This window comes from Drosophila nasuta, chromosome 2L (assembly GCF_023558535.2).
Source record: "Drosophila nasuta strain 15112-1781.00 chromosome 2L, ASM2355853v1, whole genome shotgun sequence".
Taxonomy (NCBI): domain Eukaryota; kingdom Metazoa; phylum Arthropoda; class Insecta; order Diptera; family Drosophilidae; genus Drosophila; species Drosophila nasuta.
The window spans coordinates 21,782,452-21,805,430 of record NC_083455.1 but is presented as its reverse complement, the minus strand read 5'-3'; the positions used below and the strand labels follow the sequence as shown (position 1 = coordinate 21,805,430).

Sequence of the window (22,979 nt, the reverse complement as noted above, 5' to 3'; positions counted from 1 at the left end):
TTTCGTGCACAAAAATCTATCCTTTTTCATTTTGTACAAACATTAACATTCGATTCGATTTCTGTGCACTTCATGGACATAGAGACATAATCAATATACTAAGCTATATACATAAAATTATTAATATATTATAAAGGCGGCTCTCGATAGCATAAAATAACTTGCTACATGGCCACACTTTTAGAATTAAGCATTCATAAAGTAAATATTACTTATCCAAGGCTAAATAGTCGTTCATCATTAGTGGGTATACAGATGTAGAAACTTTACAACTTTTGCTAAAACTAATGTCTTCTATTATGTATGTATGTGTGTGTGTTGCAAGTTTTTACGAATGAAATGGAAATATTATTTAAAGTATCAGAGTTAGAGCCGGTACTTTAAAAAAAAAATCTCAAAATGTGCAATAGAAACTAATATAACTTGTGCGGATGTGGTGGGTTTTTTGTCTGTTGTCAACTAATATTGAATTGAGTTTTGAAACTTCCGCAATGAACGCCAAAATTATTTCTCAGTCTTGAGAGGCATGCCCTCCTCCTGTGCGACATCGCCGATCTTCTTGCGCTCTGGCGGATTGTTCCACGCCTGCAGTTCACCGGTGCCAAGAACCACAAAGACAACGGCAGCCGATATGTAGGTGGCCGCAAGAATCGAGAAGACAATCTGCCATTGATGGAACGTTTGCTGTGTGGCAAGAAAACAAATTTTATAATACAAATTGCGATGGATGTTTAGAGCTCGGCACTTACGTTGTGAAAGGTCAAGACACCGACCATCCAGGTGGACAAGAAGCCGCCAAACGAGGACAGCGAATTGGCCATGCCAAAGATGGTGCCACTAAAGTTGGGTGCAATGTCCAGACCATTGCCCAGGTAGCCGGCAGTGACAGCGCCATGTGCGAACAAGGCCAGCGTAAAGAGCGTCACCGACCAGGTGGGATCCATGCCCAGAAACACTTGAGCAGTCATCAGCAGACCAGGCGTAACCAAAGCTATAAAAGTGCATCAGTAATTAGAAGTGTTTCAAGGGCATCATCGGCAAAGTTAACTTACCGAAACTGGTGAAGAGTTTGCGGGTTGCTGTGGTGCTCAGAGTGCCCTTGTGACGCAGATGATCGGCCAGATAGGAGGAAGCTACAGCCATCACATACTTGCCCAGATAAGGCAACGACGAGAACAAACCATTCTGTAGAGTGCACAAAGTAGTTAGTTGAAATATTTCAAATGAATAGATGATTCGTTGAACTCACCTTCTTGATGTCAAAGTGCAGCATCTTGGACATGAACGTGGGCAGCTGATTGATGACCGTGAAGAAGCCAAACACCGACAGACCGTGTGTGACGATGATGGCCCAAACGGCAGGCGAACAGAGCAGGTCAGACCAAGGCACATAGCTGGGACGCTTCTTCGATGTGGATGTGCCAATGGCCTCCTCAATTTCACGACGCTCCTCGGCGGAAATGCGTGGATGGGTGGCTGGAGTTTCATAGACAAACGAGAACCAGCACAGCGACCACAACAGTCCAATGCCACCAGTCAAATAGAAGACACTAGCCCAGCCGGCAACCGAGATGAGATAGCCACAAACGGGCATTGTGATGGCAGCACCCAGCGAAGAAGCTACAAGAGAAATCCAATTATTAATTGCTGTGAAAAGTGGAAATTAATTCATTTTCTTACCCATCATGTTGGACATGAACTTGGAGCGATCCATTGGTGGAATCCAGACAGCGGCAACGGGATGAATGGCTGGCCAGGTGGCGCCCAACATGAAGCCAAGTGCCACACGGACCACAATCAATGCCACGTAGTTCAGATGCGCCGCCAGCGGCGTCACCAATGTCAGCAAGCTGGCCCACAGCATGGAATGTCCAAAGACGCGAACTCCACCAATCAATTCAGCGAGACGACCGCCAGGCAACTCGGTGAGCACATAGCCCCAAAAGAAGGAACCCAGCACAAAGTTGGTCTGATATTCATCCCAGTTGAAGCGCTCCTCAAGCACTTCCACTCCATCGGTGGATGTGTTGTTGATGTTAATGTTGCTGCTGGCTAAGCTGCTGGTGTCCGTGAGATTCCCCGTCAGCGTATTGTTGCCACTGGCAGTTGTGTTTGTTGCAGTGGGCACGACCATGTCCACAATGGCAATCGTCAGATTTACTGCAAGTTGCAAGATACAATTAGAGAAGAGTTCGCTGAATTGATTGTCCGCAAAAGATTGTTAACTTACCTCTCAGTGCATAGTTCAACATGAAACCGAGCATGGTCAGCAGATTGAGTACTTGGCGACATGAGAGCATGTCTGCAAATAAAACAGAAAAATACCATAAGATTAGATTTAAGAAAATGCTTTGTTTATATAAAAAGCTTTGTGTTGAATAACTTTATGATGTACTTCAAATTGTAACAGTTTTTGCTTAAATATCGTATTAACTTATAAATTATATTCCCTGTTCCTTTCCTCCTCTTCCGTTTTTTTTTATTATTATTTTGCATCCCAATTTACTAGACTTTCCTAACGTTGTCGAAAATGTGCGAAATATTTATCTATTCAAAAACTGCACTCTAATCATTATTATAATTGTCATTATATGGCGATATAATGATGACATGTTTACTTTAATTTAGCTTAATTAAGAATCGTTGAAATTTATTTTAACTAATGCTAAATGCTGATACTAATTTGCGAGACGTCTGGCGCGATTATCAAAAAAAGAAAAGAAGATGATCTTGCTCACATGTTCTAATTGTTATCAAAATGTGAATAATGAATTAATTTAAAGATCGTGAGCGGACATCTAAAAGCGCGCGTGTGGAATATTCCTAGAGCCGTAGAGTAATCATTCGATGACTATATTTTGTGATCTAGGATCGGAAGTTCGCATTTAGCACTAAAACAATAAATAATAAACAATCAAAAAACAAAAACCGAAATCGTAACCGCTTGAAACCAATTCGCAATAAAGTGCGGAACCGGATTGTCAACCCAATTGAGAGAGAGAGACAATAAACTGATAACTTAACCAATAACTAATCAAAGCGAAACGCATTCGCATTATTGGATATTTGTTGTAAAAACTGATGTAATACGTTGTTTTTATTACACGGCGCTCAAGTGAGAAGATAAGGTGTATTTATTAACGTTTATTAATGATGGGATAAAAGCCATTAACTGAACAACTCAACTGGTCAATATTTGACCTCAATAATGCGCCACATTAATTTGATTTGAGAATCATTTTGGGTGCAGCAGCAGTTGCTATTAAATTACAAGATTGTCCACCAAAAAGAACTTAAGTCGATAATAATAATTTCTTCATTATGATCATCTTCTTCATCAGTTCGGTTAGTTACTAAAGTGCCAAAGTGCATCAACCGCAAGCAAAAGATACTTTAATAAAAAAAAAGTAAAGCGTTGCATTAATTTTGGCATGCCATTGAACCTTTGTCGTGGTGCTTAAACTTCAACTTCAACTTCAATTTGCGACATTTGCGCGTGTGCATAAATTTGTATAAGCTGGCTCTCTGATTAAAGCTGCTTTTAGCCTGCATTCAACTCGAAGAGTCTCTTTTGTTGAACTGCCGTCCGGCGGTTGAGAAAGCTGCTTACTTATAAAAATCCATTCGTATAGCAAGTTGCTCGGCTTATCAAGACCAGAAATGTAGATAATCGTCTGCTTAGTCTAGCGACAGTCTAGCTGGTGACACGCCCATCTGTGGAATACCCGTTAATACCCCTCTGAGAAGGAGGGGGCGACAGTTTAGTGTTGAATGCTAATGACATGCTAAGACGGCGAACAGACCTGCCTAAGATATCCCATCATCAGAAACAACAATTTGCACTTGGTATTCAAATAAGCACAGCAACAAAAAATAAAACTGGCCCAATCCCAATTCTAATTTCAATTCCCAGACAACAACGAACTGTCCGTTGACCGCCTAGCGGTAGTTTCTTATCCTAAGCAAACCAGTAAAACGTGCACGAATTTACGTTTTGAAATAAATTTCAAAAATACATAATAAGTATCACATTTTTAATGTTTCAAAATTGCAACCTGTTTTTATATATATATATTTAATCTCTATGTTTCTAGACGTTCCTGATTCAATCTTGTCTTTGTTTTTTTGGGAGGGAGTAAATATAAATATCTCAAATGGAGTCAGGTTTTAATTGGCATTGCATGCATTGTCATTGTTCGTAGAGTTAATACGTCATGGAAAACTTTGGATTATTTGGCACGACAAATCCGAAATCGATAATTTCTGCCATATAAATAATTCACAAAAAATGCCACTTTAAATCAATGCTAAACGAACGTGTGCCTCCACATGATTAGACTTTTGATAAGAACTTTCGACTCACAACTCACATGCAGGCAAATGAAGTTATTTATAGCAATCTGTTTTTTGCGCTGATTTACAAGATCTATAAATAACATACAGGTTAAGTACTACACAAAGTCTAGACTCATCACAGGAAATAACCCAATTAAATGTGGAATTTCAACTCAAAAAAATTCAATGATAAGAACACCGAGACGGTGTTGTAAAACGAATCTGTTTGCCAATGAACAGTGTTGCAAGACGATGAAAAGTGCTGCCAACTTCAAATACGTGGGCTGCCAATCAACTAGTTTCGACTTCATTATCAATTCAATTCAAATTCAAATACTAAAGTAATTTTATTGCAATTTAATATTCTTATTCTTTTGTTGTTTAACATATACTCAAACCTCTCGAGTTCATCACGTTAACTTGAACTTCTCCACTGTATCTGTATCTGTGCATTTGTATTTTGTATTTGATCCAAGGGTACACTGACTGCTTTTGCTTTGACTCATCCCAGAAATGTTTACGCTTTCCAAGAATTCTCAAAGTTGTCCGCCTTTGAGCAAGTTTTTTTTTGCTTTTGCTTTATTTTTTGATTAATTGTCGCTTGAAACGCTTTTATGTTTTTTCAAAACAACAGCCGTATACCGGTCAGAACTAACATTTTTTGCGCCTTACATATTCGAAAACAAATTGTTTGAAGGCTGAACCATGTGGTTTGTAAAAAATTAAAAAAATATAACGAATTACAATAAAAAAAAAATCCCCGTGGTTAGCAAATTTTCTGCTTAAGAAATGAGATGTCTCGCGATTAATTAAAAATTCAACATTTACACAATAAATTATTATTTTTTGCACAGTCGTAAACAAAATATAGAAATGCACTTTAGCATTTATTGGCTTTCGATTTTAAGTTTATTATTTTTGTTTTTTTTTTAGCCAGACGAATATTGAAACAATTTAATTTGCGCTTCTGAGCAAATAATTAAACAAGTTTTCAATCTTAAGTAACCGAAAACTTGGGCTCACCGAGCATAAAACGTCCATAAAAATGTTTAAAAATAGCAACCTCACAAAAAAGCAAAGCTCATTAAAAAGCGGCAAAAGTTCGAAGAAGAAAACAATAACAAAAAGTATTGAAGCAGATGATGAAGTTGTTGGAGAAGAAACAATGTTTTGGGGGCAAACGTGATACTAAAATTATTTTTTTTATGCTAATTTTCAGACACCAGACTCAGCAGCATGTGAATCTGAATCTGGAATTGGATTTGGAATTGCCAACGAAATCTCGGTGTCTTTAAATCTACATCTGCGAATCGAGTTTCGAGTTAGGATTTGAGTCATTTTACTTTTTTTTCGCTGAGGTGAGTTCGTTGATTTCAGATAAGAATTTACATATGTAAATATGACTGCAAGATTTGCACTTTTGTTTGTTATTGCATTGCACTTGTTGTTTGACCGAGGAAAAAAGTGTAAAGTAATTAAGAAAATTTAAATTGAATATGTATTTGAAAAGACGTATTTCCGGCAGCTTGTTTTTGTTGCCGTTTTTCTGTTTGCTTAATAATATATTTGACTTGACGTACAAAACATCTTGAAATGCGCTGTACAGAAATTAACAAATTTTTCTGAAGGTAGTTCAACTTTTTAAGTGCAAATGTTGCAGACGAATGAAAAAGTTTAAATTATGTGATTTTTGATTAGTTATTTTAATATCGTTTAATAGTTTTTTTTTATCCAATTAACTGCAGGGTATCTCAAAGTCGTAGCTATTTCTTTAGCACTTTCAAATATGTGAGCACATTTAATGCCACTTTTACAATTGCTCGTCTATTTTTAGTCACTCGCTGCGGCTTCTGTGTCGGGCCGTTACACCCGACAACAAATGCGAACAGATAAATTATTATCTGAAATATACATGTTAGTTGCTCGCTGAATATTTAACAATACTTTTAGGTACGTTTCCTGACCTTCAAAATGCCGAATGCGTTACGTAGGATGCTTTTAGCAGGTTAATATATAATACTTTTCTTTTATACTATTTGCATTTATGTGTCGTCTCCTCGACCGACTCTTTGTTGTTCCAAATATGTTATATACGTATGTAGAAACGTGTGGCATATATCCAAAGGCCATGTGATCTGTGATTTTCCTCTAGAATCAGTTTTGTCCCCCATCGACGTCATACGCTTTGGTATTCTTTCGATTTGACCACTTGCCAATAATTTTGCTATCTTTGTATTTATGCTTGTGCGTCGAAGGCGCGCCCAAAAAAAAAATACAAAAAATCATGAGTCTATTTTCCAGATATATATAACACCTACATAGTGGGATGGTTTTCTAGAAATATGTATCTATGTATGTGTTTGTTGTATGTAGTTTACAAGTCAATTGTGTTGTGGGTTTTGTTTGCACTCGAGACTGTCTGAATAACTACAATGTATTCCGTATATCCGACAAAAAGATTGCCGTCAATCGATGGCATTGTGTGAGCTTGCCTTCCAGCTACAAATATTAGCTTGTCAGAAGTCGGTAACATTTCTAGCTACATTTCCTGTGTTGCCAACTGTTTTCCAATGCACATTTTTACGGAACTGGCCTTGTTTTGCATTCATTGTTGTTGTGTGATTTTTATAATTATTGCTACTTATATAACTGGTTTTTGTTATAATTCAATTTATGTTTGACAACAATAGAGAGAGAGGGAGAGAAAGATTTCATTCATATCAATGGAATCCGCATAACAATGGCAATCACAGCTCCTCTCTTATCACATTCACTTCAATTCAAGCGAATGAAATGAATGTTGAATGCTGAATGCTGAATGGGTGTCTGACTGAAGTCTCAAGCTGCATCTTGTTGCGCCTCTTCAACATTGTCCTAGTTTCCTGCGGGCAATTTCCATGACGTTCGAATCGTGGAAAAATTTTTGCAACTTGCTGAGATTGCAGATTGCAGATTCACAATTGCCAATTGGCATTGGGGATTGGGATTGGGAATCTGTCTCGCGATTGGGGGGACACTTTGCTGTTGTGCTGCACTTGTTGCGCTTTAGTACAAAGTGCAACAAGGAAAATTCTGCTGATGGCGTCGTCGTTGATTACAACAATGATACGGACGGAGACAAGCTCAATTTACATATATTGCGGCTGATAAGCTGCATTTGTCTAGTAAATCAGCTGATCATGAAATTCCCTCTAAGTTTATAATTAACAACTCATCATTAAGTCGGCAAATTGTAAGCAATTCTATGCCACGCGCTGTTTAAATTTTGTTTGTTTATTTGTTATTATAAGTAAATAATTGCGAGGGGCTCGTCCACGAGTTGAACTCACTCACATTTACAGCGTGTGAGTCGGGTAATTTAAAACACATCTGTACACACATAAACATTTTTTTAATTGTTCATCATTTTCATAGCGAGAGATTTTATATTTTTTCCACTTGACAATAAGTAAATAAAAATATATTTATATTTAGTATAGAATCCCATAAAAAAAGAATGGCAAAACAGATTCTACGACCAAATTTAATTGCACTACTCATAGTAACAGCGCTCAAAAATCAATTAAATTCGGACTGTGATGAACTCGATTGTACCCTGTAATATCTCATTTATACCCTAAACTCGATTGTTCCTTATAATATCTAATTTGTATTACGTTATTCTACCCGTTAAAAATAAGATAGAAGAGTATTATAACTTTATACCTGCAGATAGAAGAAGGCACCTCGAAATCTATATAAAGTAAATAGAGTTATAATGGCATTCTGGTATATTTAAGTACTAAATGGTATATTTATTTATATATCAATATACCAAATATGTAGGTAGCAGGGAGAAGGACCCAATAAAGTAGATACTTATAGTATCTATAATGACTATCTGGTATATTTAAGTAATCTATGGTATATTTAGAATGTAGTACTACATCAATATACCAAATATGTAGATAGCAGGCAGAAGGAGTCATCTCCGACCCAATAAAGCACATATATCTATAATGACAATCTGGTATATTTAAGTAATCTATAGTATATTTAGAATATAGTACTAATCAATATACCAATTATAGCATTCGGTCTATTTTAGTATTTTTGCGATACAGTAAATTGGTATTTTTAAGAATAAAATGGGTCAAGAGTATCTAACAGTCGAGCACACTCGACTGTAGCTGTCTCACTTGTTTTCAGCTGTCGAGTTGGACGAGCCCATTTCGAGGGTATTCTAAAAATGCCAATGCTCTGGTCTAAGGCCAGACAGGGGGCCCGCCAAGCTATACTAGATTTTTCTAGTCCCCCAGCAATGGGGAGGGAGAACTTGGCTTATCGGGCTCGGCTCAGCTCAGCTCAGACAGCGATTGACATCGAATTTCGAATGGGTTCAAAGTCGCGGCATGCGCGTCTTCATTATTTTACTATATATTCTAGTTTAAAGTTGATGTGATTTGATTAAATTAAACGATCATTGGACGCAGGCATTCTTGAACTTTCAGTTTTCGTGTTGTTATTGTTGTGTGTTATTTTAATGCGCAGTGTTTTTTGTTGTCTATAGTAATTGCGTTCAACAAAAGTGTGCCATGGAGCGGAAATAACTAACATGAAATTATGAGCGCACAAATCGCTGTATTATCGTGTCTGTTGCTGACAGGTTTTCGACATCGATTTACGTTGTAATTATGAGTTCATTTACTGCACAGCAACCACAGCAAATTTAATAAAAATAACTACTTGAAGTCGGAGACAATAACGTGCTCAATTGGGTAAACAACTTCAAGTTCCAAGAAATTAATTAACGTCAATTTAAAACAAAAAAAAACACATATTTTTTTTCTATCTCTCTTTCTGTGTCTCACTCGACGTGCTTAAAACGCATACATCAAACATATAGAGACTTGAGTTAATTAATGCATATTAAAAAATCATAAGTGAGAAAAAAAAATCTCCCCCACTACAATTGTCATTAAACAATGCACGAGGCGCTTATAAAGTTATTAATAAGCGAGGCAATTAAATTCAAGTAAATTGGTTGTAAGTAAAAGTATTACTCACACTTTCTATTGTTTTAATCAGCACATAAACATCAACGTTTTTAATGAATGGGCATTGAAAGATCAATTCAAGAAATGAGATCTTATCGTTATTCTGGTTATTTCTAATTTGAATTAAGAGACAAAGTGAGGCCTTTAAAGATATTATATGAAAAAATGTGAGGGAATTTGCATAGTTTAGTCATATCTATAAAATCATTTGTTTTATATTTTATAGCAGTAAACCAAATAGCAGATTAAAGCTACAATCATAAATATATAACAAAACTATAAAAAGTGAAATTATTTCCTCGCAAATAGCAATTTTTTTTATTATTTATCTATTACCAAAAATTCTAGATAATTCCATATACACTTGACAAACACTATTTCAATGAGAATTATTTCACAATATTTAATTTGGCCATTTATTTTAAACGTTTCCGCAAAATTGGAACGGAAACAGAATTTCGAATTTGCCAGAATATGCTACAATAAAAATAAAAATAAAAATAAAAATAAAAATGTGTAAGCCTCTTTTAGGAAATTGTAAAAACAACATTATTGTTGAACAATAGTCGATTGATGTATTTATGTGTAGTATTATATTTGTATTCATAGTCAATCTTGGATACAGTTGACCTTCAGAGCAGAGCTGCAACTGCTGCAATTGTGCAATGTGGTTTTTCAATGCTGTTGTTGTTTTACTCTTGCCACCTTCAGTTAGTGACTTGATTGCTTGGTTGGTTGCTTAGTCAAGTGCAGGGACAAACACGTCATGGCAAAGTCTTATTATTGTGGTGCATTTTGATTAGTGGGTTAGTCGCTCAGCTCGTCAGTGGGTGTTAACTGCATACAAAATGCATTTGTTTACTACCTTTTTATTCTATTTGATTATGCTGGCGTTTCAGTTGTGAATGGAAAAAGCATTTAAATTAACACAATTAATTGACTGACTGACTGACTGACTGTCCGTTTGTGTTATTGACATGAATCACGCGCCAGGGGACAAGGACGTCAATGAATGTGAATAAAACTCTCTCGAGTCGTGTGACTTTTCGATATTTAATCTCTGTCTGCTTTCCCCCCCCACACACTTATTGCACCTCTTGCTAGCACGTAAATAAATGTCTATTCTCGTATGTGATAATTGCCAACTTTAATTTTCAGTTAGCACATCCGCATAATCTAATAATGTCAACGGTATATCCAAGTGTCATATCATGTGCACTCGTTTATGACGCCTGTCTGCCAATTCACGCTATGAGAATGCTATGCCACTATCTGTCTGTCTGTCTGAGTCTCTGTTGTCCCTGTGTTTGTCTGCGACTAAAGTGCTAAATAGCTCAAATATACTCAAATAACCAACGCTGATATGGCTATTGGGTTCTACTTTTTTTCATTTTTTCATTCTTTTTGTTGTTAACGCGCAATTTAGAATCCAGCAACAACAGCTGCTTTAATTGCACCTTCGACAACAATGCGGAATTTCTATTTCAATATAGTCCCTGAGCCAGCCAGGCCACCCACATTGGAGAATCGAGAAGAGTTAGTCAAGCGACGACAACAACGTGCCCAGCTGGCGTGACTGCGCTAATTTGTTTGAATAGTTTATCTATTTATGAGTAATCCTCGAAATGTCACAACAATGGCGTCATAAGGGCCACCCACACACACACACTAACACACACACTTAGTTGTATCATCCACATTTTGACACGTCGGGGTCATGACAACGCCCTGAATAAAGACTTCCAGCTCTAGAGCCAGTTGATGACATTGCTAATATGGCGAGTGTTTGTCAAGGATAATAATCGTAATCACAACTTGACAGCTTGGACAATAAGCTCCATATAAATATAAAACTGACTAACTGACACTCAACGGTAAGAGCTAAAAGGTTGCAAACAAATAGGTACGAGTTAAGAGGTCCCAATAAAAGTAAGAGCTAAGAAGGTTGCAAAAAGCGAGAGAGCTGAATAGTTGGAAAAATGTTAAAGCTAAGAAGGTTGCATAACATTTCAAGAACTTAGATGCTGTAAAAAAAAGTAGTAGCTTGGAGGTTGCAAATCGATACCCATCGCCTTGATCTCAGCCTTAATTTAAACTCTAGGACTCTAGCAATGAAATCCAGATCAATTGATAACAAAAGGAAGAATTTGTTTTGAATTTGAGAACACACCCCAGCACTTGGTGTTTATTGAACTGAAACGCATTCAATTGATTTGTAGCCTCAATTAACGTTTGTAGCGTTTGACACCAATCGCAAGAGAATTCCAAATTCTGAATTCTGAGTGGCATCGAGGGCCGGTCCGGTCCGATCCCAATCAATTTGTTTATAACTGAAGCCAAGCTGGGAATTAAGTTGCCAGGGGCGTGATACTTAATTTGTATGTCAGCAAAAAAGCAAACATTCAACACTAGCTAAACAATAATATAGCAAAAAAGGGGGCTCGTCTCTTGGTGTACAGTTGTCATAGCGTAAACAAGTTGTATACAATTTTGTATAGGATACTTACTTCGCACTCTGTGAAAACCTCGTTTCTCCGTGTTCGACATGTCGCCCGTTGAAAACTGAAACAAAAAATAAGAAGGAATTTTAATTAAAATGGGAATTTCAAATACGCAAAAAAAAAATGAAACTACACACTTCGAAGATAAAAGAAATATTCAAATTGAAAGTAAAGTACGCAGCTAGATACATTGTATATGATACCGAGAGTCATGTGACATAAAATGATAAATGTGCAAGTGCGTGATATGCATCAACTTTATAGAGTTCATAGTTAATGAAAAGACTTTTTTTTGGGTAATGCCGCACGTTGTATGTATCTTATCACAGTTATCAGCCCGATCGTCTCGTGCTCGCACCGCGTCCTGAAGCGAGCCCACTTTAAATGAATGCCAACGATAAGTTAAAAATTCTACTTTAAACAGACGCACAGATAACGAAAAAGAAAAAAGAAAAAGTGGGCATGTACCTCATCATCATCAGTGAGTCAGACACTGGAAAGGAAGTTGGGGCTAATGCACGACCAGACTCATTCATAACGAAACTAAACAGTTAAGATATGATGTGATAGCATTTTCTTATCTTGGGAACTTGCTTCAATTGCCACCGCCAAGAAATCACATACATATGGTTACTATAAATAAAAAATTGTGCTCCCTCTGCTATATTAATGGTTATCTTCGTAAGTTCTCCAGGGCAAGAGTCGCTATAGATTAAAGTGAGTAGGGAAAATTTACTGGCGCCATCGATAACAGACACCTGATGTCTATGCAGTTGAATAGACTATGCTAACTCATTGCGTGCAATATTAAATTCAGAGGGGGCAAGGAGGGAAATTTCGTATTTCCAAAAATATTAAAAGTATAGTTTTATCATCTAACCTTGAAGAAGTTCAACTTATCGTATGGAAAGTTTTCATTTCAAATTTCAAATATTATATCTTGCATTTTTTTTTTTATCGAATTGAACATATTTCGCAATACAAAATTCTCTAATGGAATTGAGTCTGAAATTGTGAAATAGTTTAGATTATGAATTATGGAATGGAAAGTACATTATATTATAAACATTATCATTTTAAGTTACTCATGTGGTATTAGCTGAAACTATTTCAATTCTACAATATAAAGAGTAAGATTATCAGCTCTGGCTTGCAAAATTGGGAATTATATTCATTAATATAAGATGTTATTTACAATGCTGATTTTATATTAAATATTTATCAATTTTTTATTGTGAAATAGTTTAGATTATGCTTTATGGAATGTAAAGTACATTATATTAGAAACATTATCATTTTAAGTTACTCGTGTGGTTTTTATTTTTCAATTCTACAATATACAGAGTAAGATTATCAGCTCTGGCTTGCAAAATTGGGAATTATATTTCTGAAAGCCCTGATTTAGTATTCATTAATAAACTATGCTGTTTTCATTTCTAATTCAGTCTAACATTTTTTTTATTAATTTTTGTATAATCTATACCAATTAATTTAAATGATATATACTGAATATTTAGTTCTGGTTTCGCATGTTAAATTCAAACTGAAATGATCTAATGGCAACAATAAATTACGCCATCAGTTCTGATTCTTTAATTGCGTTTCGATTTCGCTCAGTGCACAAATATGCTAATATCAAACTGCACATGTTGTGTCCAGACTGCATAATAATTATTTATAATCAGCAAGCCATAGCAACCCCATAAAACACAGTGTCACTTGTTATCAGAGCAACAACAACAAAAGCGACAAGCATTCATTAGGCCATTGTAAAAAAAAAGCAACTAAGTATTGAAGTATGCAAATATTTGGCAAGCTCCTCCTGGCAACAAACCCCAACTCAATTGTTCATATGTGGGGGTGGTTTACAACTACAACTACATGTCTGTTCATACATAAATATATGTGTGTATTCATGTTTGTTGTCCTTGTTTGATGATTAGCATCGGCAGCGTCGTGTTGTTGCCATGTTATGAGACATATTCTGGCCAAAAAAGGAAAAAAGGCGGCGGCGTCTGTTTCTATTTAATGGCGAGTAAATATATTTATATGTCTTGGGCATTGGCTATATACGATACGGCCATATAGCATGTATGTACATAGAGTGAGCGACGCGGTCGAGACGCATGCAACACATTGAGGCATTCACTCTCCCATTTCTTTTCGTACGTCATTTGCTGACTAACAAGGCTATCTCGGGCATATATCAAATATATACTTTACTCTACATGCATATGTATTATAATTATTTGGGTGTATTTGCTTTTTTGCCCAAAATGTCGCAGGTCGTCATCCCATCAACGCATTTCTGTCTCGAATGCATTGCACTCGGTTTTTTAATTAAATTGCTTGTAACAGCGAAAATTACAAGACTTTAATTATAGAAATAATAATTTAGCAGTCATTGCATTGCTGTACACTCGATAAAATTTACTGGAATTTCATTATTTTATTATTTTAATACACATATTTTGATTCTTTTAAATATTTTGATTAACACGTTCAAATTTTTGAATAACACAATTTAAAATACACAAATAAATGTAATTTGCCTTTTATTACACAAGTTGACACCTTAAAAAATGCAAATTAAATTTATTGCAATATATTACATAAAAAACGTGAATTTTATTTAATAAGAAATGCAAATTTTAATTTTGTATATTAATTGTGCTGTACGCGACTTCCTTAAAATGAAATCGAACGCCACATTTAAATATTATTTGCCTGGCCACATTTTGTACACGAGAATATTTGCGGTTTCATATGACATTTCGAATTATATGCGATCTATTTAGCACTCACCTTGAACTTGACGACGCCTGAGAACGCAAATTACTCAAAAGCAAATTATGTAATTTGCACGTCGACACACGCCTCTGATATAGAACAGCTTTTAATTACTAGTATTTAACGCCTGTTACAACAACGTTGCAAAAGGCGGCAAAAGGCAAAAAACAAAACGCGCGAGACGCCACAAACAACAAAATGCGATAGCAAAATGCACGCGCGAAAAGGATTTTTGAACTGAATGAAAATAATATTTGTCACAGTCACACACACACACAAGTATTTTTTGGTGTAAAATGCACACTGTAAACACACGTAACTAACACACGCGATTCACAATATTGTCTCTATTTCTCTTTATTTTTTTTTTTGGGAAATTGTTTTCGAAACTTTTATGCGGCAGCTGTTTGACAGAAAACACTTTTTGCTGTGTTCAAAATGTTGGAGAGCAGCGCATGCGCAGGCAATTGTTTGTTTTTGTTTTCTTTTGTAGCTATTTTCTTGATTCTATTTCAACAGTTTTAGAAACAGTTGGTTGCTGGCTCTTTGCCGTATACTTCTGCTCTCGCCTACTACCGAATGCCGTTGCCTGCTGCTTGCTGCGTTTGGTTTGCTGCCTTACACTCCGATTGTTGGAACTGAACTGAAAATTTTGCCTGCGATACAACCGCTTTTTTCTTTGCTTCGAGCCAGCTATGTTGACGTCGCAACGTTGCGTCGACGCTGACTTCACTGCCGTTGTCGATGTCGATGTCGATGCCGGAGCCGACGCACGCGTTGACGTTCGTATCGCGAGCGTCGACGCTGGCGCTGACAGCAGCAATGGCTGGCTGCCGCTGACTTGCCGGCGTTCGGTTCAATGGGGCCGTTTTTACAATGCAATGGATCGCGCGAATGCGCGAGTATTAGTGTTATGACTCTTCTTGCTCTCGGTGTTGCTTTCGCAGTTGTTTGTTGTTGTTGGTTTTGCTGTCGACGTCGCCGCCGTCGTCGTCGTCGTCGTGGGATGCAAAAATCAAATTTTATTTTGTTTCTCTTGTCGTTTGTTTTATTTTTGTACAGTACCTTTGGGTTTGCCCTGATTACGCAGGCACAAAGGGTATGCTACATAGTAATTACAACATTTGCCACAACCACAACACATCTTCCAAGTAAAATGAGTAAAGGCAAGAAACTATATACGGAAATGCAGAAAATATTACTGATTAATTGTTTGCTATTCTTGTGTAAGTTTATTGTTTGATTATTTACAGTGATCTCAGGGTATTTGGAAGTCGCATACAGCATAATTGTCGACTTCTTCCCACCTACATCTGTACTTGTAGTATAACTGTTAAGCTATAATTGAAGCAATTATAGTTATAAAATGCATATTTGGCTGATCTTTTTAAGACAGGGTATTCTCTCACCAACATAAAAGCAGTATGAAAGCATTTCTTTTCTGATGAAATTAAAATTTTATTTTTTAATACAGAGTATTTCGAAGTCGAATTGTTCTGCCTATTAAATATGTTAGAAGTTTATCTTCACGTACAGTATAACGGATATTATCCAACTGTTCGACGCGTAACTAAAATTAAAGCAATTGCAAATATAAAACTAATTTTTGTTTATTCCGCATTTCAAGACAGGGTATTTCACAGTCGAATAGTTCTTTGCTCACCCAACGTACATAGTTTATCTTGTGTGTGTTTTTCCCACCCACATACACGCGCACAGTATGCCAGTATAACACTTGTGCTGTGACTGTTCGATGCTTAGATAAAATTGAAGCAATTATAATTATAAAATACATTTGATGCCAATATACTCCAGCTATCAACTAAAATGAGAAACGAGTCCAACGTTCTATCAAGCTGGGACGCACCACCGTCGTGATGCGTTCATCGAAGATGGGCGAAAACTTCTCGGGGAAATTGTGCTGCAGACACTTGATGACTGTACCGGTGAGATAATAACGCGATGGCCAACTGCATTCGCAGGGCGGTATGCAGAGCTTGCACTTCCGCTCGTTGGCCACCCAACGACTGTGCGAAGGCGGCAATCCCTTACGCAGGCAACTCAAACGCCAAGGCAGCAAGGTGTCCTTCGCTGTCCAGTTGCAGTCGCAGGGTGGAATGCAGAGATCACACAAACGTTCCGACAGACTCTCGGGTATCACATGCTGCGTGATCGTCTCATCCTTGGGGCACCCGAACAGATTGACACGCGGCACCAGGGCAATCAATTCAGTGTATTTGCGTTCACGTTCACGTCGCAGCCACATTTCAAGCATGTCCCAATGATCGAGATTGAGGGCACGCTCACGTATTAGCTTCATGCGTCTATACAAATCCGATCGGCGCACTTTATCGTAACCCACACCCGTTTGTGTGTGCCACAGCAAATAGAGCTCGTTGGGCTTCTCGTCGGGCAGCGAAATGCTGTGCGAGAACTTGGTCAACTCAAAGTGGAAGAGCATGCGAATGCCATAACTGATGTGGCGAATGTGATCGAAATCCTTGATATTCATCGCTTGCAAGGCATCGGCGTCCAGCAGCAACAGTTTTCTGCCGCTGATCATGTTGATCCGGAAGGTGTTCTATGGATTACAAAATTAAGCCCTGAGATACTCATTATCTTTTTAAACCCTCAAAAACATTATTAAAACATCCAGGATTTCAAAGGAATTTTCGATGATCTTACTTGTATATTTCACTAATGAGAGAGTTCTCTGAAATATCTTCAATAAATTCTGGATGAGATTTCGTACTATCCTTTCACTCCAACTCACCATGTACTGCGGATAGCCATAGCGGCATATCCAACGTCTTATGTCCATGTCATCCCATTCATAGACCGATGATATTGGCATTTTGTCCACAACATTGATGCAGAGCTCGACGAGAGTCGCTGCACTGATGCGAAACTGAATGGGCCACTCATGTGGATTGAACTTGATGCGTTCGGGTATGACATGATTGCGTCGGAACTTGACGGGTGGCAGAAAAGTTTTGCTAACATTTGCCGTCTCGACCTTGCTGCTCTTCTTGACCAGAAACTTGGTGTCCGCTATGCCATAAAGATACGGCATTTTGATTAGCGAACTTTAAAAATTTCTCAAAACAATTGAAACAGTTAAACTAGCAGCTATAAAATATAAATATAGATTTTGTGTCTGTGTCTGTAATTGACTCACTGAGAGCCCCAGCTTACTATATACATACATATGTTTACTACATGTTATATAGGTGACTGTTATACAAAGTATTTATGGGAAAACTACGCTTTAAGATTTCAGCATCGATCGGTTCCGATCAGTTAGGATCGTGATTGAGCGTGATCGAGGTTTCTCAAGTTTCAATGTGCCAATCGCAATTACGCTTTGCGCTGCTGTTTCGTAAACAACAAATGACAAAAGAATCCGCTCGAAACTAGCAAAATCTGAATGCAAGCAGAGAGAACGGGACCAGGTAAATAATTCTAAGCAGCTAGTTCCGAGTCGAGTATTTCCAGAGGTTAAAGAACATCTGCCTCATTTGCTCCGACACTGTCAATCAGGATTGGTTTTGCCACCACAAAAAAAAAACGAAAAACACGAAGTTGAGTTATTGGCCAGGTAGTGAGGCAATAGTTTGAATTATTTGCAGTTCGGCTCTTAACGGTATCTCTCTGCCTTGCGGTCTGTCCAAACATGGTCAAGGGCAATGCTGTCCGTCTGTCTGTCCATCCGTCTGACCGTCTGTCCGTCTGCCTTGTTATTGTACCGTGTTTGCGTCGAGATCGCTTTGGGGCAACTGCCTTGGCTGAGTCATCAACTCTCTCAACAAGCACAACAACAACAATCAATTTCAAATTTCGTCTTCCCACACTCTGATCTCCCCCCTTTGATGGCCACACGTGACGCTTTCAGCTTTCGGGGGTTATTTGCAAAAACACGTTTTTTTAACGCTTATTTGCATATTCTTTTATTTATTTATTTCCTTTTTTGTTTGCAATCAAGCAAATGCCTTATAAACCACTTCAGCTAAATGAATCTTTTTTGCGGTTATTGTTATTGTTATTGCTGTATAGCCATTAACATGTGGTCGTCAATTTTTTTGTGCAACAATTTCGCGTGAAATTTTAATAACACAGTGGAATTAGTCGAGTAGTTCACATTTATGAGTCTGTTTTTTCGGGTGTTTATTGTTTGTAAATAGACTTAGCACATTTTTTAATTGCGAGTCTGGCAATTAAGTCACAGAACAGCATCATCATCGATGTATCATCGCGTGCTCAGACTGTGTCCAAGCTCCACTTGCATATATCATTATATCAGTTTGCCTTATAAATTACATGGATCATGCTGCATACCAAACTAACAGCAGACGACGTTGTTTCGGTCTCCACCGGCGGCTCCATAATTAACAACAGTCTCCTAGTTGCAGCCCCCAAGCTAACCCCAAGCGGTTAACAATTATGGCACATAACTACAGTTTCTAAATATAGTGCAGCAAGCAGGGCAGTACAGTGGGGACTCCTTGTGACGAATACGAATAAACATACAACTTTGTGTTAATAAATTGAATTGGTTCAATTATGTTTGTATTTTTAACTGGAATAAAAAACAGCAGAAGAGATAAACCTTTTCAGCAAACTTGATGGTTCTAGTTTTTATAGTTTTAAGGATGTTTGTACTTTAAACTGAAATAAAAAATTGCAGAACAGATAAACCTCTTCAGTAAATTTGGTAGCTCTAGTTCTTATAGTTATAAGGATAAAAATACTTAAAGCTGCGGACAGACAGAAAGACGGTAGCTGGATGATTAATAATATATTTACTGCTTAGGGTCAAAGATTAAATTTGTTACCAACTCATTTGTGTTTATTTTATGATATCAAATAAATCGTTACCTATAAATAAAATTTAATGTACTTTACTTTTACAGGACAACTATCAGAAGTGCAGACTGTAGTTGACTTAATAATTAGATTTTATTTTGCAAGCCGGTAGATCAACTTTCAGCTAAAAGTTTATAGAGTTCTACGCAAAGCCAACCGGAAATAAAAGTTCAAAGAGTAGTCTCTTCGCCTAATTGATTGGACTTCATTTGGTAAGGCAAAATATAGTTCAATAACTGAATGCCACCGAAAATACTTCTCTTTTATGGGATCACCATAGGTAGTGCTTACTGTAGTTGACTACACTAGAATGCCGCAAGAGCACACATTTCACTTTCGTTTAAAAAACGTTTTGATACTCGGACGCCAGCGAGTACATGGCCAATAGCTGGTTATAGACTATAGACAACGTCAGTGAGCAAGGGAGCGAGCGAGCAAGCATGAAAAATGAAAATGATATGACCATGTAAGGGCAGCAGGCGGCGGCAACAATAAATTAAGGTTCTATTTTTGTAGCTAACTTGAATTACAACGATGCGACTGCAACTTGGCCAGGCTAAAAGTAGTCGACTGGCCATGCAACAAGTTAGACCTAAAATAGAAGCCATGTGTACACACGTTGAATCTGAATCTGAATCGCAATCTGTACACATGCCACGCAGCTTGACCAACTCTCTTGCACATCTCACACACACACACACAAACAAGCGACAGCACAGGAACATGAAAATTAAAAATGCAAATAAATTGTTAACGCGCAAATTCCAAAGTGTATGTGTGTGTGTGTGAGTATGCTCAACGATTTACAGCAGCAGCGCTGTAGCAGCGATAGCGACTGCGACTGCGACGCGGGCCACTTGAGGAGGCCATTTCGGTCACGATTTCACATTGTATTCGGTCAGCATAAAGCTGACTGCGCAGTCGCGGCGCAGCATCTGAGTGCGACGAGCCTCCTTCGCTTTGCTTTGCTGTCAAGTGGCCAGCCAGTCATGCGTTTATGTGTGTGTGTGTGTGTGTGAGTGTGAGTGGAGTATATGTATGTGTTTCTTGTTGTTGTGTCTTTTTCTACACTTGAAAAAATGTGTGCATTTAGCTTTTGTAGCTTTTTTCCTAGGCTGCAGCTACTGTGGCCAGAAAGAGATAGAGCACTGTTGCTTTGATTACAGGCCTAAAGACATTTTAATTGATGGCACTGCAATGCATGCTGTGCAATTCTTTTGGGCCGCATTTCTGCTGCTGTCTTTATGATTATTGCTCTGTGAGTTGTTATTCGTAATTAAGGCTGGTTTATCAGCTCTCAAGCATTAATTGTTTGGGCGTCATTAATGAAATGCCCTAGCAAAGAGCATAATTTAATTATGAGCATTGAATTCAGTTCAGTGTAGAATATTCTATCTACTTAAATGAACTGTCACGTTGCCTTGACTCATCTTTGGTTATGTGTATTGGAATTCAACAGCAAAGAAGAGTGTCCAACGATTGTCTCATCGATTTGACCTTATCATGGTCGCGACCGCAATTTGAGCTTTTTTTTTCTTAATTTGTTGTTCTTTGATTAAGCGGCTATTTGTTGTTATTATTGAAATTGTTTTCAGCCAGACACAAAAACACTTGCTCCATTATAATGTATACTTAATTTCTTGTTAAGTGCATTTTAATAAGTTCATTTTAAAATTAAGTATCACACAATTGTGAAATACATTTATTTCATTTTTTTTTTTGTTCGCATCAATTCAAAAATGACACATTTATTTATACAAACAAGAGAAGACAAAGTTGAGGGCGGTTCGACCAGTGGGCACCCTGTATAAATATTTATACAATTGCTCTGTTTGATGCTAAGCCTAACTGCTTGCAACAAGGAGTAAAACAAGCAGTGAACTGCTTTGTTTTGCCTGCTTAACTGTTGATCGCAGGGTACAAATATTTTCTACATCACTTATTCATTTTTAAATACGTATCATTTTCTTAGGCGCATTTGATTCTAGTGCCGCTGTTTGTCTATTTTCAGCTGATATACATACAAACATATATATGCGTGTGCGTACACCCGAGACGGACGCCGCACAATTCTTTTATTTTGATTTCCGTCGCTGCTTTGCGTCACCAGCAACGCGTTCAGTCGTCGACAGCAGTCGGGCCCCCCTAATGCTGGGATCCATATACGTACATATGCACATACAAACGCAACGCGGACTATGTGAATGTGTGTGTGTGTGTTCCCGTGGTTTCAACACACGCTAATAGATGTCGCTGCTGTAGTTGTTGTTGTTGCTGGCGCTGCCTGTCGCCTGTTGGCAACATGAAATGCAACGTCAAAGGTAAAAATAAATAAATAATAATGCAATAAAAAAATGGCAAAAAGTAATAAAATTGCAAGTCGCCTCATCGCACAAAAAAGAAAAACAAAATGTACTAATAAAAGCTGCACAAGCCATATAAATCCATAATAATAATAATACTTTGCAGTTCAGCGTCTGCTGATTGTTGTGAGTTCAATTTTGATTGATGTCTTGTTACAAAACAAATAATATAAAACTTAACGAATCTGTCACAATAAATTAATGTGCAATAGACGAATGCTAAATACGCTGTCAAGTAAATTATTCAAAATAATAATTAGGACTGAAAACTAGAAAAGTGTGAATACGAAAATTAAAATAAAGAAAAAAACCAATATATTAAATTTAGATATTATTGACAAAATACAAAATGAAATACTTATTTGCATAATGTATTTAATGTAATTTGAATTACTTTTATAGTGCGTTTTTTAAAGTTGCAGTAATCTAAAATAATCAAACATAAAATTGAATAATAAATAAGTGATTTACTGAATTAAATACTATTAGCCTTTCATAAGCTATAGTTATAGTTTTTATTATGAAATTTAAATAAATTAGCAAGACGTCGCTAACAGTTAAATAATATTTACCTAGTAGGGGTAGAAATTTCCATCGATAAGGATTATTCCATAGCAGACATCGGGCCGAGATGCTAATGGACGTAGCGTCATTGCAATTACGCTTAAATAGAGTAAATCAAAACTGATTTCCATTTGCGAATGTCGTGCATTCGCATCTAATATTTGTTTATTTATTAAACACTGACGTATCAAACTAAATTTTAATCCGATCCGTCGATCTACTTATTTGTGTATTTACTAAAGTCCACTACAGCTGATGGACATTACGATGAAAGTAAATAAATGAAAAACTGCTGATCGGGAAGACGCATGCCCCATGATCATGATGATCATGATGATCACGATAACAATGATGACGATGATCCAATCGAGTGCAATTCGAATGCGCATGGAAATGATTTAATCAATTGAATGCTTGGCCCAACACTGAAATCTCTCAATTAACGGCAAAATGCGCAGCTCAAATGGGTTCAATTGTCAGGCTAAACCCGGACGAAGGCATCAGAGACAACACAGACAACAAGCGGC

At 37.2% G+C, this 22,979-nt stretch overlaps 2 protein-coding genes and 1 long non-coding RNA gene across 4 annotated transcripts; 1 reads left to right on the top strand and 2 right to left on the bottom strand.

The window, feature by feature from the left end:
* Nucleotides 1-108: 108 nt before the first annotated feature.
* Nucleotides 109-15,314, bottom strand: LOC132795794 (sialin). Its single transcript, XM_060806696.1, has 8 exons — nucleotides 14,678-15,314; nucleotides 11,879-11,933; nucleotides 2,231-2,302; nucleotides 1,681-2,160; nucleotides 1,250-1,620; nucleotides 1,053-1,185; nucleotides 750-991; nucleotides 109-684 (listed from the first exon to the last, which is right to left on the bottom strand). Exons 2-8 carry the CDS (start codon nucleotides 11,916-11,918, stop codon nucleotides 505-507), a joined length of 1,518 nt encoding a protein of 505 aa, XP_060662679.1. The 5' UTR covers nucleotides 11,919-11,933; nucleotides 14,678-15,314; the 3' UTR covers nucleotides 109-504.
* On the top strand, nucleotides 4,156-22,279 carry LOC132795835 (uncharacterized). 2 transcript variants are annotated; one of them, XR_009633469.1, is made up of 3 exons: nucleotides 4,156-4,676; nucleotides 5,555-5,693; nucleotides 8,524-8,654. It is a non-coding gene; the product is annotated as an uncharacterized LOC132795835 (long non-coding RNA). The 2 variants fall into 2 exon arrangements; XR_009633468.1 differs by lacking the exon at nucleotides 8,524-8,654 and adding an exon at nucleotides 21,537-22,279 and having other exon boundaries at nucleotides 4,158-4,676.
* LOC132795824 (uncharacterized) lies at nucleotides 16,255-17,847 on the bottom strand. Its single transcript, XM_060806735.1, has 2 exons — nucleotides 17,436-17,847; nucleotides 16,255-17,243 (listed from the first exon to the last, which is right to left on the bottom strand). The coding sequence occupies exons 1-2, from the start codon at nucleotides 17,733-17,735 to the stop codon at nucleotides 16,485-16,487; spliced, it is 1,059 nt and encodes a 352-aa protein (XP_060662718.1). The 5' UTR covers nucleotides 17,736-17,847; the 3' UTR covers nucleotides 16,255-16,484.
* Nucleotides 22,280-22,979: the final 700 nt, after the last annotated feature.

Coding starts and splice junctions, on each gene's coding strand:
- LOC132795794 (XM_060806696.1), bottom strand. CDS start 11,918: ATGTCGAACACGGAGAAACGAGGTTTTCACAGAGTGCGAA. Junction 2,303..11,878: donor AGGTTTTCACAGAGTGCGAA/GTAAGTATCCTA, acceptor TTTTATTTGCAG/ACATGCTCTCATGTCGCCAA. Junction 2,161..2,230: donor GTTGAACTATGCACTGAGAG/GTAAGTTAACAA, acceptor TGCAACTTGCAG/TAAATCTGACGATTGCCATT.
- LOC132795824 (XM_060806735.1), bottom strand. CDS start 17,735: ATGCCGTATCTTTATGGCATAGCGGACACCAAGTTTCTGGTCAAGAAG. Junction 17,244..17,435: donor ATGGCTATCCGCAGTACATG/GTGAGTTGGAGT, acceptor TGTAATCCATAG/AACACCTTCCGGATCAACAT.